The sequence below is a fragment of the Haemaphysalis longicornis genome, unplaced genomic scaffold, assembly GCF_048455015.1.
Source record: "Haemaphysalis longicornis isolate Haplotype H1 unplaced genomic scaffold, Haemaphysalis longicornis Haplotype H1 scaffold_444, whole genome shotgun sequence".
Lineage (NCBI taxonomy): Eukaryota > Metazoa > Arthropoda > Arachnida > Ixodida > Ixodidae > Haemaphysalis > Haemaphysalis longicornis.
The window spans coordinates 92,970-110,516 of record NW_027526376.1 but is presented as its reverse complement, the minus strand read 5'-3'; the positions used below and the strand labels follow the sequence as shown (position 1 = coordinate 110,516).

Sequence of the window (17,547 nt, the reverse complement as noted above, 5' to 3'; positions counted from 1 at the left end):
GAATCCACGCACGAGCAGGGTATGTTCAGCACTAGCATAGCAGTCATGCTGAACACACACGAAAAGTTCACTTGAAACCCCGCAGAGTTTAAGAGATGGGGAACACGGTCCATAGCATATGTAGCATCAGTCCTGGCATGAACAAGTTGGCCAATCCCCCTCCTTGAGGGCACACCCTATTGACATGTTCACTACCACACGAGCACTGTAGGTCCGGGGGAAGGACGATGATCCCCGCCTTAGGCTCACAACCGTTCCCCTGCAATGTACAAGGTAAAGTATTCCTTGGCTGCTTGTTATCTGCATGCGTCCTCTTAGGGTTGACCCCCTGTATGGGTTTACCCCGTGGAACAGCCTCCAACAAGTGAATGGAGGACAGTGCAAAATGTCCGGCACAGCTTAGACTTCAGTGCTAACAAAAAAATCCCGGGCCATCTCCACTATTGTGAAACCTGGGGAGGGGTGACGCATGCAGTGTATAAATGTATTCTTGGCACTTTTGCCAACGGAGATGAAACCGTTGGGCAGTAGAGGCATACAGCTTTGCTGTAAAAGTCTCTTGTCCTTGAAGCACGAAGCTCTCTAGTGTGAGGCGCAAACGGGTGTCCCAGTGTTTTTTAGCATGCATTGCGAAGCGCTCTAGTGCGAGGCATAAACGAGTGTCCCGGTGTGTTTTAGTACGTCTTACATTCTAGCGCAAGGCGTAAACGAGTTTTCCAGTGTTTTAGTACCATGACAACATGAGACGACGATTAGGAAGACAACCCTAATACTAATTACTTCATAACAATGACTCTGCACAAATTGTTTCGCAGTAACAGTATCCACGCCCTGCCTTATCTGAGGCTAGTCATATGGATTGATTGAGGTTTAACGTGCCGACGCTACATAGCCGATGAGTCGCGCCGAGGGCTCCGGATTAATTTGACCACCTGGGGTTCTTTAGCGGGATTCAAAATCTTGAACACAGGGGCATTTTCGCTTTTCGCCTTTATCAGAAAAGCGGCCGCCGCGGCCAGGATTCGAAGTTGCGTCTGCTTATCATATCAAGCCCCGGTCCTGATCATGCACTTCGCATCTAAACATGTCCCATTGGAACGTTGACCTAGATTGAATGACGCCAGTGTCGACACGAATGATGCAAAAAACCGAAGTGAATCAAGGAAGGCCAGGAGCAAATCAAAGCATCGCAGCCGTGTATAAAAGATGATTTATGATTTCCAAAGTTGTAATAACGATTTATTGACATGATTAGTAAAGTGGGATTAAGATGAATTAAGATTAATCAAGCCGGACTAAAGCATGTTAAAATGGAATGATTGATTGGTCATTTCTTGTAACACCTAGTAAGATGGGTAAGATGAATTAAAATGGATTTAGGGGGATCAGGATAGATGAAGATCGGTAAAATAACGTGGCTGCAGTGTCAATGTTTATATAAAAGGTATCCGTTGCAATACGCCATGCTATCGCTGTCCAAGCATGCAAGAAGACTGCCCCGAGAATTTTGTTTTATCAGTGAAGCCTACCGAAATGTGTTCATGTGTTCAGCACTTCGTGTGTCCTCTTGCTACCGTCGTGTGTAATGTCATTTGCACTGTGATTCAACATGCATCACCAACTTGCCCAAGTTTTCACATGTGTTCATGGGTCTGTTCGATTCACCTTTCACCGCTTGAATGAGTTCATGGCAGTTCAGTGTAGGTTCCGCCACGCTGCATGAACATTGGAACCAGACGTGCACTTTTTTTTGCCTGCTTCTCCACGTCCTCGGCCGCGAGTGCAGACAAAACTTGTCGTAGCTTGCTCGCTGGACCCAAGTAAAGCCACATGGCATTTCATCGTTGCGGCGTAACTTCAGAGGCTTCGAAAGCCAAGCGGTTTATATATTTATAAGCGTTTCAAGCTCATGAATCGCTGGTATTTGTCTTACATCTCCCCGTTGTTTAGCACAAAAAAAAAAAACTAGGTACATTTGAGGCAAAATAAACGTAATTAACCAGCAGCGCCCGAGTTCATTTAGTTAGGAACGCTCGTTGGGCTGGTTTTTACGATAGTGAGGGGAAAAAAGTGGCAGTGCAACACCGGCACGTGCGGGAGGAAAACAGGGGTGAGACAGCTGAAGCAGATTTGGGAGCAGTTTTTGGAGCAGCGAAATATCGATGTTGGAGCAGAAGAACCTTGATTTAGAGCAGAAGAATGACATTTATTATATCACCTTAGGATTTAAAGAAATCAAATTTTTGGCAACTCACGGGTGAAAAGTGCACTTTTTAATTGGTTTTGAACATACATAACACTGAAACAGCCTTTCAATAAAGTTTTTTCTACCAGAGTATCACAAGGTACGAACTGCACTACCTTTTTACTAGCCAGTTTTGAATTCTTAGGCTCTATGCATAGATAGCGTGGAGTTCCATTGATAATAGAGAGTTTTAGCATAGCGGCTCCCGTACGCTACGCTAAGGTTAGCGGGACCAGACTGCGCATGCGCGCGCGGGAAGTGCGAGGAGGTTGCCCCTCAGTGGAGGGAAAGAGCAGGCATGGCGAAGGCAGGCCGCGCGGAACTAATCCACCCCACCATGACGAATTTGCTCTCCCCAGTCGCGCCCCGCCGCCGTAGCGTTAGCGGACGGAGCACGCTATGCTAAAACTCTCTATTATCGAATTGAAAAATTAAGCGATCGTAAGGCATTTTTATTGTCATGTGAATGCCAAAATTGTTATTTTTGTAATCCCATGCAGACTCGTCTTTACGCACAAGTGTAGAGCCACGGCCAAAGCGAGGTCACAGACGTCGCACCCCACCAGCCCTCCCATTTCAATCCCCAAGGTGCATGTTCACTACGATCGTAATCTGAGTAACGCTGGTATGTTTATCCACCTCCCTTCTTTTGGCAATAAATTTCACTTCAGATAAATGAACCATTATTACTAGCGTGCAATAATAGCCCATCCCGCTATCGAAGACTGCTTGAACATTTCGTGGCGATGTAGCCTGCGCCGCCACTTCTGCAGCGTCGATCGTCCCATTCCCGTTGGTCGCAAGTCCGCTAGGAAAGGCATCAATAACTCAGTGTTTTACAACACCGCAATGAGTCCGAAATTTCACTTCAAGCACGTACCGGCCTCACACTCAAGGCCGAAACACGGCGAATTCGCGGGCGTCATGTTGTTTTGGATGAGCTCCCGTCTTTTGAGTTGCACCCCTTCCAACAACCGAACAAACGACTACATGTAAACCCAGCCACCCCCATAACTAAAACCAAGGTAGAAATTGGCGAAGAGCGCTCTGCCTGAACCACAATGAACTGCTTCGCCCGGCGGCCATGTTTTCATATCTTCATCACACCAAGGTGGCGGTGCCCAGTAATGTCGTTCCGGAGATACGGCGCTCCAAAAATTGCCGTTTTTTTCATCTACTTGCACAAGCGGTTTGAAGCCTTAGTACACCTAAGCATTTTTTCTACTGGACTTTGCAATGGTTTTCAATGGGAAAATTTTAAAAACGCACAGAATATAACATGTGCAACCCGACATTGTGACTTTCGAAAAAAACTACCTCGGGGACAATTTTAAGCAGGTTTTATGAAATGATCAATCAAATAAACCTTTACAAAATTTACAAACAGCATCACCTTGGGGGTGCTGGAAAGTTATGCCGTCAGTAAGCATTTTTCCACACTGGAACTGACGGGAGCATTAAAATCCTTGGCTCTCAGACTGTTTTGGAGCAGTTTGGCGCAATTTTTGCGATTTTCAAGCTTTTAGAGCAGCCTGGCACAGGAAAACAAATTTATATCACATCTGCGCAATATGCGCAGCTGTCTCACCCCTGGGAAAAGCAAGCCCAAAAAGAACAGAACTCCCGCTGGCGCAGTTTCAGTCAGGGGGCGCGCGAGCACTGTGAAGGAAGGAAATTTGAATTGCATTGGGTGGTAGCAGTGAGCGGATAACGGCGCTACAGCCCATTTTGGCGAATCACTGCTCTGCACTTCTGACAGCCTTCACATTGAGTGGAACGGCTCTTTCAATTGTTCACACTCACAAGAACGCCTAAGGTGTCATCATACGTGGTGAGCAAAAAATAGTGCACCCAACTGACAAGTCGTCAGACGAATAATGGACACAGGCAGCCAGAAGGAGAACTGAAGATGCTCTGGATTATTATTTCCGCAGTAACATCACAGTCAGGCGACATCAGTACTCCGTTGACAAAGGAAAAAGTAACGCTTAAAAAACAGACAACTGAAAAACGTGACTCTGCCACTCTGCCGAAATAACTGGGCAAGACATGTAATACTACGTCGGTACTTGCATTACCGTTTTACTGTAGGCCGCAGAGTAGTTGCTGCGAAGCTTGGTTACGTCTGCGAGGCGACTCGTTGATAGTTAACATCGACCGTGCAACGTTGACGTTAACGCCTACAGTGTGTCTGAGGAACACGTTCGTGCTTAGAAAATGCATGGCATTGTTACACAATCCCAGTAACTGTTAAACACATCACGCAACAATGTGAAATAGACTTTGTAGATAAACTTCAGATTTCAATAAACAGCGACAGCACTAAAAGTGAAAACTTGAAAGTTACTCCAGTGTGGTATTACTCCCTCATTAAATTGCCGCACCTACCCTGCTTCAATCATTTCATGACCAACAACTTCACAGAATTGAGACATTCGCTTCAACCTTTTGAATGACACACAGGAGCGTAGAGGCAGACCTATTACTATGCAGACCTTTTAAAACAGATACGAAAGTGTCCTACGTTATGCATGCAATTGGTAAAACTAGTTGACAATCAAAGCAGCTTCCTGGGATGTGTAAATGAGGTGCAATGCCTTCCGAATGTCGCAGAATACAATAAATGACTTAGTGTGCTTAGTTTCCAACAGAAAACACAAGCTAGAAATACACACAGGCACTACTCACAACAGCATACCTGGAAAAATATTTTTGATGTCTAAAATTAACAATTTTTTGCCTAGAATGAAACAGCCTTGAGGAACTTTTGTTGAAAGACCAAATTACCTATATTTTCCTAATGTATTAGAGTTTTATCTTGAACATGACTTGCATAGTCTCTTGCCATTTATAAACAAGGTACTTTTATTGTCGAATACTTCCTTGGCTACTGCTTTGATAAACATACACATGCAACTTCCGTCTATCTTAATTTGACTTAATATAGGTACTCGTCCATTAACACAAACAAGAAACTTTCAAAAGGAAAGAAGGAGGCGTAACACTGTTCCTAAATATCGCTGTTCCCTACGACAAAAGCTAAAAAGCAATTTGTGTACGAATACACAACCGACCTTGGCTACTATCAACAAGACGGCAAGCATGACCAAAAAATTTCGTCTGCATTTTTCAATAAGAGTGGCATAACAATGCAACGATAGAGCAGTTATTGAACCAATACTTATATTAAATCTTTTCGCTATCACAAAAACTCATTAATGCGACAAACATTAAAGAATTTTCAGTTTCCAACTGTGACAACACTGAAACAGTCGGGACGGCTCACGGCGTGTTATGTCTACGTTGTCACCACACGCAATACGTTACCTGCCCCTAAAAACATAGTTTATAGCTCAAAAAGACAAAACATCGACAAGTACGCAACATTTACCGTGTTCTGCCTTTATGTGGTGTGAATCACCACTGTAGTCCAACTAGCCCAGTCTTTCATACTCCAGAAGCAACCTCCCTCACCAGTACTCCTACCAAGGCCATTGCAACCATTTTTTACAAGCACCACACCAGACTTAACCATTATAACCATTATAGATCTGAAGTTTCCATATTAGCCCCAGCACACAGTGCATGCAATCCAGAAAAAGTGTGGCAAAAACACCCAAGGACCTCCGCCTTAAGTACACATTCATCAAACTCCATCGACGAATAGGCATAGACTTAGCCACTCCCCCACCAGCACTCCGGTTGCTCGCGTACAGCCCAAGACAACAACACGTAGTGCATAGCTCCAGGCGATGTAGTGCAAACGTCGACGAAGTCACACCCGCCGAAAGAAGTAACCAACTGCACCCTTTTTATAACAACAGCGGGTAAATGATAACAATGGTTGCACAATTTTCTTTACACTTAAAACAAGAATTAAAAACAACAAGGCGTCAGAATAAAACAAAAGGATCATTTTCAAGCATACAAAGTTCTTTCACGATGTCGACCCTGCGGTGTTCAAAGGTCGCGGCAGCCGTTCATCAGGTGATGGTGATGACGGCGGCGCGAGACTTGCCGATACCGATCCACTTGACTGGAACAAGACAAGACAAGACAAGACATCAGCGTCACTTGTCCATGCACAATGTAGTTCATACCCAAAAGATAGGTAGCCAGTCGTCTGGGGGCTGAAGTCCTGGTGTCCATTACACCTGAATTGACGGGATGCATTAATTCTTTTGCGACCACGCCTAATCAAAATCGTTCAATTTGAACGATACTTTGGGAGCGCCTGAGCAAGTAAAGCTGTTTGGAGTTGGAAGTTAGATCAGAAAATGGCCTTTCAAAATCAGTTTTGTTTTCATTTTTGCAACGAAAGCGTGATTTTTGACACGCGCTTGAAGCACCTGGGTGTGAAAAAGGGGCGTCGTCATCGCACGTCACTGCTACCAACGAAGAATGCGTGCCACTCTTCACCAGCATTAATTACTCTGCACCAGCGTTTGTTTTTTGCTATCGGGGCATGAATGGTGAACCAGCAAACGATTTTCAATCATCAGGTTCGCACTCCGACAGTAACAATTCCAGAAATCGGCTGAAAATGTCAAGCAGTGCCTGTTTGCAAAGCTACTTTATGATTTTAGGCAGTTTTATTGCCTTTGCACACGTTGTTCTAAGTTGTGTGGTGGTAGTTCTTACCCCAACACCATTTGCGAACAGTTTACAACAGTTTCGGTTTCGTTTCTGCATCGCGAAACTCACATTTAGCGCCACTACGCAGTTACTCAACTTCAAGGCTACCTGCCATGGCGCCTTCAGCATCCGCGACTGATCCTCGAACAAAGCATGCTGGTCCTGATTTCCCCCCACCCTAACACGATTTCTGCAATAACTTCAGATGCAAGTCAAAAGGTCACTCCCATTTGCCAGATATCTGTTATGACGAGGACAGCGCTTCAAACCGGCCTTACACACTGCCAGCTGTTCACCTTCCAGTTTCGTTTCCATACGAGGGTATCTCCGGGTGTCTAGTGTTGCTGCATAGTTAAACTGTCGATTTGGACGCTGTCCCTAATAAGTTTTTGTACTGTTTCATTTCAAAAATGTTAGTTAGCGCTGCAATGGAGGAGGCTCGTTGTGCTGATCTTTTTTATCGCGCAACAGCTATGTACTCGGCCAAAGTTTGCAGGGCACAACTCTAGCGCATCGTACCTCATTTTTGTGAGCAAGGCTACAATTGCGAGCAAGAAGACGATAATCAAGCGACAGCAGCTCTTGTGTACTCACAGGGGACTCCCAGGAGTTCTTGAACCGTCTCGACGTACTTGCGGGCATTGGCGGGCAGGTCGGAGTACTTCCGGCAATTGGACGTCGATGTGCACCAACCAGGCAGGACCATGTAGTCGACTTCTGCCTTCGCCATCTGATCGGCACTCGCTGGCAAAAAAGAAGAGCATGCGTGAAACTTCGCTTCTGGAGGAGCTCCAATCAGACATTTTTGTTTCACACAACTGCAATAACATATCTGATACGTCAGCGCTCAATTAGAAAATGTTGAAGTCTTATGGCGCTTTGTAGTGCGAATATCTTTACCGCGCACCCAGAGTGCATTTAGCAATCACACGTGGAGCCACGCACATTAAAAAGTTGTATAAAGCAGGAGAAGGAGGGAGGGTAGCAATTTTCTTGGCATCACGACACCCAACCGGGGAGGGTCTTCCAGCGTGTCGTTAGCAAAGCCAGCCGGAATTCAGAGTCCATCAGTTGCTTCGATCCGTAGATTCGTATTGTTGTTTGTTGGCCCGTTCGCGAGTGCGCAAAGATGAAACAGGTGGCCAGAAACAGGAAGACAAAGATTCGAGCCGAACATCGCTGGTGTGAAAGAAGGGGCCTCAGATTACCTTTTTGCCATTCGCACGAACAGAATATACGTTTTTTTTTTTTTTTAATTTGAAATGAGTTTCAGAAGTAAATTATCTTGAGACCGCAAGGAATAAAGATGCAGATGCAGAGCCAAGTATTTCCCGGAAACCAATTTGTTTCGCACAATTTCCGCAACCCACTCATTGTTCCATTACTGTTGACTCCTTTCATTTCAAGATGACAACCACGCAAGCCCACTGTAAGGAAAGCGCTTACTTTAAGGGCTCACTTAAAAAGTTATATGCAGCTTTACAGGAGGGACGCACCCGAGGTAATTAACATTTTTGGTCACTAATTGTGACTTCAAATGTGTGCAACCTCACCTGGTGGGTACTTGTGCACCTTGCCATCTATTCGGTACGCTGTGCCGATCTTGATCTCCTCAAACGTGTCCAGGATATCCAGTTTGGTCAAGGCAAGGCTGTGGGGTAGGTGATGAAAAAGCAAAAAAGACAGAGAACATTCTTCATGGAAGATACAATCACAAAATTACTGATATTGTGGTTTGCCGAGAAAAGAGGGCAAGGCTCACTTTTAACGTCCAACCCAACTCTTCTGGCATTTCGTACACTTGCACTAGCGAGAAGCGCACTGCTCGATGCCAGATCAAGCAGCAAAAATGAAGGAAGAAGAATAATAAGAAGAAGAAAGGTTGCTAAACAGACTTGATGCCAGCTAAACAACTGGGATTGGGAACGTCTTGCAGTGCATACGTGAACAAATAGGTACACTTAAGCCCATATGTATATGCATGGGTATACATAAACATGTATCCACGCATTAACATGTATATGTATATCCAAATACTGTATTTGCACGATTCTAATGCGCACCTTTTTTTTTTTCGGAAAGTAGCCCTCAAATTTGTGCGTGCGTCACAACCAGGCGCAAAACCAAAATCAGCTTCAGAGCATCTAGCAGCATCACCAAGGACACAAACATCCAACTCAATCCAATCCAAAACAATCCACAAACACCACACGAGTGAATTTTGGTGTATAGTATCATTCCTCAATGGGCACACTTCTTTTGCTAGCTGTTTCACATTTTTATTTCTAAATTATTTTTTAAGATTTTCATGACAAAACTTACCTGCGCATATCAATCGGGGGTGCATTAGACCTGTGCAGATATGGTACACACACACACACACACACACACACACACACACACACATATATATAAATATATATATATATATATATATATATATATATATATATATATATAGATGCATATCCAAATATATATATCTACAACCACACATGGGGTCCCCACTTAGTAGCGCAATAAAAATTTAGTGCCCTGCTCAAGTACAGCCAGCCACGACCAACGTTCAACGTCTTTCTCAGCAGACAGTGAATTTCCTAGCACGATGCTCTCAAAATGTCTGAGCTCACCTTGCCTGAAATTTACGGACGTTACAGTTGTACACAGAGAACTTGAAAAACTTTTCCTTTGCTAATTCTCTCATTTAATAAGCAGATCCATTTCTAAAGCCCACATTGTTCAAAATATTTTTCCTCAACTACCAGCCACGTTTTCCACAAAACTGTTTCAGCACAAACGCGCCCTTAGAGAGGAGGAGAGAGAACCATAACTGCAGCGGTGGTGCCATCTAACCTGCCAAAAACCGTTTATTTCTAGAATGCACCACTGGCCAATAAGCAAAGGCTGACGAATTCTTCGACTCTAACAGCTTCCACGTGCTCAGCTGGTAGACTGGCAGGTGACTTAAAAGTTGGCCTGCCAGCTGCTCTACAAAATGTACAAAGACGACGTTTGTCTCATGAAACATTGGATAAGACATTGGTGAAAGTGCATACTCGCAAACTGTCAAAGACTGCCATAAAGGAGGAGTATGCCCTACCAAAAAACTAAAAGAAGGCCCTTTTCGTTTAAGAACTCACAATAAATGTCACTCAAGCATTCGGTCATTGCAGGCCAGTTTCATTAAATCTTTTTACATGCTGTAACAACTAAGCTAACACTTGTTAGCAAATCAAGCCCTTCCGCTAAAGCAAAGTTCTGACCAGCCCGACCAATTTCTGTGCGTTCTTTCCGTTCAACTCAAGTCTACAGGAGATTTGCAAAATATAGAAACCCAAGTACACTACATACGCAGTGTATCCGTTGATCATACTGGAGTAGCGAAGTAGAACCACGTCGAGCCAGCCGCACCGCCGCTTTCGCTTGGTCGTGACGCCGATCTCGCCGCCGATGGTCTGCAGACGTTCGCCAATCTCCTGCAACACATGAAAAGCAGTAGGAAACCTTCTTACATAAGGAAATTGGAAGACATTACAGCATCCAGCCTGGTGGCTGGCTGGAATTTTGTGACTTCCCGAGAACATGATACACAAGAATGTCAAACTGCAAACCTGCCTCTACTGTCTGCTCTGGCGGAACAGCCCATTTGGCAATGTCTTCTTAAACCTCAAGACGTCTTTTTGCAAAATGCATTTAACAAATGTTTCGAGACACATTTACAATGCATTTACGTGTGCCTATTGCTCTCCTTCATAAAAACGCTTACACAACCACACAGATCTTGCTTCAACCATTCAAAATGTGATGCTGCAAATCGTTGAAACATGTACGGGGCAGTGAAACCTGTGTTTATGGTTTGTGCATTTTTTTGGGGTTATTAAACAACTGCTGTACTTAATCAATTTGTTGATGCTGTTGATCAATTCATTCTCGCACTGCAAATGACTAGCCTCTTGGTTAGCTCAGTTGGTAGAGCGACTGCTCTGATCCCCGGTTCGAATCCTGGACCAGGACGAATTTTCCTTCAACTGCGAAGTTTCTGAAGAAGCTGTATAGCTTTCCTTTGTAGCTGTATGGCTTCATTCAGGTGGATGTCAAACTTTCCTTTGCAACTGCTGTACCTCTGGAAATACCCACCGCAGACGAAAACTTTCCCAATGCAACTCGTGGAGGTTACTAGTGAATACTACAGAACCTATACTACACAAACAATAACGAAAAGTTTTTATTAAAAGTAGGGTATTTCGAACAACACGTCGTAAGCTTAAATAGCCCACACCTCATTTGAAATTACCGCAAACAGCCAAGTACATTATAGTGACAGGACAGCCGCTACTTCTCAACTATTATACTAGGATAACCTACATGCTCTAGAAAACACCAGACACACAAAAAAGCATCCGAGGTTTGGGGTGAGAAATTCGCCCGACCTCTTGACGCAGAAAGCTGAAGTCCCTTACCAGGCTGACACCTCGAAAGCTCAAGTTATTTTTACACTGCAATCAATCAATCAATTATTCATCCTGGGAAATTAATGAAGCAGTCTGCACTGAAAGAACGTGCCTTGTTACGTGTTAGAATGCTTTCCGTGTATGAAAATAAGTGTGCTTTTCAAAAGTGGCAAATTACCTGTAAGAAATCTTGCATGGTTTGTGTGTCTGCTCTTGCACTTCAAAGCCCACAGAAATAGACAGGGGATCATGCGTTTCCTGTCAATTACACGTTACCGTGTTTGGGCCAGGGTTCATTAACGAAGCAGAATACTGTTAAGGGGGCAGTTGGGTCTTTAGGGCCGAAAAAGTGTCAAAAAATCATGTTCTGAAAAATGGCATTTTAGGCATCCACGGCCATTTTACTGTCAGTCTGCAAATTTCCTCATCAAAAGGCCCCATATCGCATTGTAAAAAGCATTTTAATGTGCACTCTCCAGCTCAGTTCGCCCAGAATTCGATGGTGAAACGGCACTTTTCTTGCAACGCTAAGCTAGCATTTCACCCCCAGATATCTCGGCACCCAGAGCAGGTACAACTGTAATTTCTTTTTGCTTCTGATACCTAAATGTGTGGGGAATACAATGATGAAAACAAATTTTTCAAATGGAGGCTTTGGAAAATCATTATTGTGTTCAACTGACACCACCTGTGAGCCATTTCTGGCAGAGAACGGGAGGAGTGAATTTCGGTGTGTTGTAAAATGACCAGAAATAGCTCAATCAAAAAAGTACTTCAAACGTATTCTTTAGTCATTTATCTGGCTAGCCACGGGGTAATCACCATTATGTATGGAATCGTTATTTTGTAATTGTGACCCAAAATAATGGCAAATAATCATTAATTATCTCAAAATAATCAATTGGCAAAAAAATCTCATTGCAGATTTGAAATCAGCACAAAAAACTCCATAATGATGTTCAGTTTCATTAAAATTGCGCAAAGGAAAGTTTGACATCAACCTAAATGCAGCCATACGGCTACAAAGGAAAGCTATACAGCTTTTTCAGAAACTTCGCAGTTGAAGAAAAATTCATCCTGGTCCAGGACGAATCCCCTAAATCTGGTCGATTCATTAAAATTGGTTAGTAAATAAAAAAGAGCTAAAGACCAGTCTGCTTCCTTAAGTAAAAACAAACAAATAAGACCCCGACAACTACACCTCCAAGCATAACAACTAATCTGCAGTTTCATAGAAGTGACCCCAGCAAAGCCCTACAGTACAAGGTATAGAAGTGACCAGTGCTAAGTTGACTGAACATACACGACGAATTCCACAATAAGAAATGAGGACAGACATGCCGCTTACGTTCTTCTGTTCTGTAGGGAACGGCCCGTCTCCGACCCGAGTCGTGTAAGCCTTGACCACGCCGTACACGTTGCCGATGGCGCGCGGTGGCATTCCGAGGCCGGTACACACTCCACCCACGGTGCAGTTTGAAGACGTCACAAACGGGTATGTCCCTGAGGAAGACAATGCATGAAGCAACTCCTCAAGTTACGAACAGTTTGTGGAACACAAGAGTGCTAACATATCTTTTAGCGCAGCAACTGCTTTGTGCGAACGTTTTTTCGACTACTAGTAAACTCCTGAAGTACAGTTGTTACGAATAGTTTGTGGAACACGACAGTGCTAACACAATCTAATCTTGCAGCACGGCAACTGCTCTGCGCAAATGTTTTTTCAACTATTAGTAAAAAGCCTTAGAGGGGGAGACACTGCTCTTAAAACAGCTTCCTTTAATTGTTAGGTAAACTCTGTGAAACTTGCCGGCCTTGCTGTTAGTAAATTAATTACCAAGATAATTAGAGATATTTAGCCATTTTTGGATGAACAATAGACAAGACAGTGTTAGCCATAGAACTGTAATCTTAATATTTTCCAATACTATGAACCCTGGTGAGTGCAATAAGAGAATTGGTTTTTTGATGCACCGCTTGGAAGCAATTTTGCAGCTCATTAAACTTGGGTGTTTGAAATGGGCATTCGAAATGGTTCCTTGCCACTGGTACCACCAAAGTTTAATGAGCTGTAAAATTAGTTCCGAGCGGTGCATCAAAAAATACCAATTCTCTTATTGCACTCACCAAGGTTCATAGTATTGGAAAATATTAAGATTACAGTTTTATGGCTAACACTGTTTTGTCTAGGGTTCCTCCAAAAATGGCTAATTATCTCTAATTATCTTGCTAACTAATTGACTGACTAAAAAAATAATGGCACATTTGAAATCAGTGGAGAAAAAGCAGCAAGACTGACAAGTGTCACAAAGTTTACTTCACAATTAAAGGGAGCTGTTTTAAGAGCAGCGTCCCCCCTTAAATAGTTGTTAAAAACAGTTTGTGGAACACGAGAGTGCTAACACATCTTTTAGCAAGGCAACTGCTTTGTGCGAATGTTTCTTCGACTACGAGTAAGAAGGCTTAATTACGTGCACGCTAGCAAAATAGGGTGAACATCAGCTAGTTGGTGCATAGCTCAATATAACTGAAATGAGCCAGCAATGTAGAAGAATGCACGCCCATCCGTTCATTACTGCCCCGTTCCAATACTCGTACAGGACCCTCAAGAAGTTAACACACATTCTAGGTGTAAAGCCAAACACGCAAACAGGAGATCTCTGCAAATTGGCGCTCCTTAAGTTTGTAAATGTTTGCTCATTACTACACATTGCAGGCGCTCAGAAAGGTTGCCATTTATGGCACACATGACAAGATTAGTAATGGTTCTAAAAGAAGTAAAAACATAGAAATTAACTTGAACCACAACAGATTTTCTTTTCATGAGGGCTGAAATTTCATATACATGAGTGTTTCTGCTTCCTTTTTCACTGAGCCACTGCAGCCAGTAGCAAGATGTCACTAAATTTCTAATTCAAAACAATTAGCATTGATCAGGCCGTACTGTGGAACGTTCCTCAAGCAAATTTTTTCCATACAATTGCTCATTCCTTCAACGGGCCATGCAGACAAAATAAAAGTTTGTTTTATTCGAAAGATTTCGTGCTTTATAGTGCCCCCCGTGCTTGTCTGGAAGCAAACGATACTGTATTCACTAAGAAATTGATCAATTTAGGTTAAAATTTTGATTCTTCTGCCAAATCGCATGTTTTCCTCTTTAGCGCCTGTATGTGTTCTCAGTGTCTACTCCGTCTTGTCTCTTTAGCGCCCATTTTATTGTTTCCATTAAGCATGAACGAACCAGCTCCACAAGTTTTGTTTTCCTGACGTCTGCCATAAAGTCACAAGGGCGGATATTCAAACGGACTTCCAGTGCGTCATTAAGCTCTGCGGCCTTGCTTACCATCAGTCCTCCCAGATGGCGCTACCATACTCAGCCGTGGAACGTTTACCACCGTTGCTTTGTTTTTGACCGTATTTGCACCTGGCTTGTTTTCGTTACGGTAGAAAGTGATTGTTTCGTGAAACGTGGGGTATGCTCGACAAACAGGGTCACGTAAGACAATGTCGCTTGCGACAACTGGCCAGTGTCGTGTCAGACAACTCCAAATCAGCAGACTGCTGTGCAGCTAAAACAAGCATAGTGTGTCCAGTACCAACAGCAGCGCGCATCGGTACTTCTATGCTTACATGTATTTTCGTAACTTTCATTGTTTACCGCACCATTCTTACTGCTGCAGAATGAATAAGCATTACATTTCAGCGCAAATAGCTCGTTCGGCAAGCTTAAAGCCCTGCCTAATTTGTGTTAGCTTTTGTCGGCCTCAGCCCATTGCACACTGGGCATATGACATCATAGGTTCTGTTGCGGGAGATAAGCTAGTGGGTCACATGGCCATTCCCTTTTTTCCTAATTATATAGCTTATCTGAGCGAAGTGTGCGTTAAAAATGCTGTCAGTACGATTACAACGAGGCAATCTTATGGCCCCTTTCAAGCCTCAAAACAGTGACAATGCGTCCCCACAACACAGGTCACCCGTCAAGGAAAGACAGATTCCTTCCGCCGGCCATTATGAAAACAGCTGTAACAAACAACGCGACGTAACTTGAAGTAAGGCTATAAGCGATGAGGGTCATTCATAAGCAGAAGCAGAGATTTAAAGTTTAGTAAACTTCAGATCTCTTTTCTTTCACATCTATAGTCCTTTGCATGAACTCCATAGTCACTTTTCTATACTTCTATGACTTCTATAGAAGCATAGAAGTAAAGTGAGTCACTTTCATAGTCCTTTGCATGAACTGAGACAAAAATCCCTTATTCCGGCCAACTAGCAAGAGTCAACCAGTCAGGGCAACTTGGACAAAAGGAACCTTCGCCAGCGAACGCCACTCACCAAAGTCAATGTCCAAGAGGCATGCATTGGCCCCTTCCACGAGGATGTTCTTCCCCTCGGACAGAGCCTGGTGCAGGTACGACACAGTGTCCACAACAAGTGGACGCAGCTTCGTCGCAAGCTCCTGCATTCCGGGAAAGGGAACAGCAGGAGACAAGGGGAAAATAAGCTCAGCACCTTCAAGAAACCTTTGAAACTGAAAAATAATAATAAAGCCTGCATTAATGCTAGCTAACATCCCCGAAAGGTATGGGGTATCAAGTATTCCATTTTTTTTTTGCTCCCCATATACAAGCGACAAGGCTGAGAACCATCGTTTGTTTACCCAGCAGGTAATGCTAGGTAGTGACTTGCGACAGTATAAGTCCCCTGACAAGTGACCGTGTGGCGACGTTCAATCCTGTTTCATGTGTTAGCTACACTTGACAAAAAAAAAAAATAAAAAATAAAAAAGAGACTAGTCCCTGCTAAACATGCCGCATAATGCAATGCTAGCAAAGTAGAAATGACGTTTGAAATATGGACCATGTTAAAACGGTAGCAAAAGCTAACACTACATTGCTTACAGACCTCCTGTCTCAAAATAATGCAGTTTACAAATGTCTGTTTCCAAATGGAATCTCTCTGCTAAAACAAAAATTCACACACACCTTGTACTTGGCGAGTTCGGCATCGAGATCAACCTTGAGGGCAGGGAAGAGGCGCTGATACGTCGCCACTAGACTCCGAAACCTGGAAAAAAAAAAAGAGGCCAGAGATGAGAAACATCTACTAATTGAAGAAAATCTGAGATTTGCAACATTCACACTAAACTTCCTTAAATAAAACTGAAAGGAAAGCATGCTCAGGTAAGTGATACAACAGCCTTTTTGTGCATTGCATGTACGGGAAACCGGCCAAAAAAGCCCAACTTTCAATATGCCTAATTATATAGGCGAGGATCCAGGCTTCGCACGTGATTCATTAACCCTTCCAGGGCCACGGACGTACATATACGTCCTCTGCAAACACCTTCAAATGACCAATAACGATATGTACGTCATCGCTTGTCTGTTTAAAAAGCGTGCCTTTTTCGCCAACTTCTCTTGCTTGGCATGTGCTGCCACACTGCGGAAATACGTCAAATTATTTTCTTGCGGCGATGGCACTTTTCTTTTCTTTTTTTTTATGATTTACTTCAGCAGAGCGCCGGCTATCGCTTGCGCATCCGGTAACGAGGGGGTGCGCTGGGTATCACCCACCAGGCGCCTCTTGCTTCTTGTGCCTGCCACAGACCAAGGGTGCCTGCGAAACTGATGAGGCCCTTTTCTCCTTTTTTTTTTTTTTGTCTTTTTTAGGAGCGGTGCGCCGTCTATAACTTGCACATCCGGCTGCGCGCCCGTGCGCAGCGGATGGTTTTGGTATCGTCCTCCGGGCGCTTCCCACTTTTTGCGCCTGCGAAACTGATGCCTATCCGATTTCAACGCATCGGTGCACAATGAATCATTTTGCAAAAGTAGTATAAGGTTTTTATTTAGAATTTTTCTTGTGTTACTCATGAATAAACCACATGTATGTAACAACACAAATGATTTTTTTGTCACTTTATGGTCACCCTAATAAAATTACGATAATTTTTCCTCGAAATAGATTCATCCGAAGAATTTAAATCAGCAATAACAAAAATCGACCCTGGAGGGTTGCATTTGGGGAAAAAATTCGATCCTCAAAGGGTTAACTTAAACCAATTGCTGTTACAACCAAAGCTAGTTAAAAAAACCTACTTTGCTTGAGTTGCCATTAGTGTTTCAAAGCAACAATTTTCCCACACTAAGATAATGCAAATACCCTATAATCCGATTTGAACTAATACTATACGAAAAGGCTGTGGTTTGCTGCCAC

General features: G+C 43.5%; 1 protein-coding gene across 1 annotated transcript in view; it reads right to left on the bottom strand.

Annotated features, from left to right (window-relative positions):
* Positions 1–4,143: 4,143 nt before the first annotated feature.
* Positions 4,144–17,547, bottom strand: part of Adss (adenylosuccinate synthetase) — a 45,654-nt gene continuing 32,250 nt past the window's right edge. The window contains exons 7-13 of the mRNA XM_077669626.1: positions 16,317–16,398; positions 15,667–15,790; positions 12,680–12,834; positions 10,232–10,356; positions 8,434–8,531; positions 7,475–7,624; positions 4,144–6,281 (exon numbers count right to left, since the gene is read on the bottom strand). Of these exons, the coding sequence (XP_077525752.1) occupies positions 6,229–6,281; positions 7,475–7,624; positions 8,434–8,531; positions 10,232–10,356; positions 12,680–12,834; positions 15,667–15,790; positions 16,317–16,398 (787 nt within the window). The 3' untranslated portion in view covers positions 4,144–6,228. The remainder of the gene's footprint in view (positions 6,282–7,474; positions 7,625–8,433; positions 8,532–10,231; positions 10,357–12,679; positions 12,835–15,666; positions 15,791–16,316; positions 16,399–17,547) is intronic.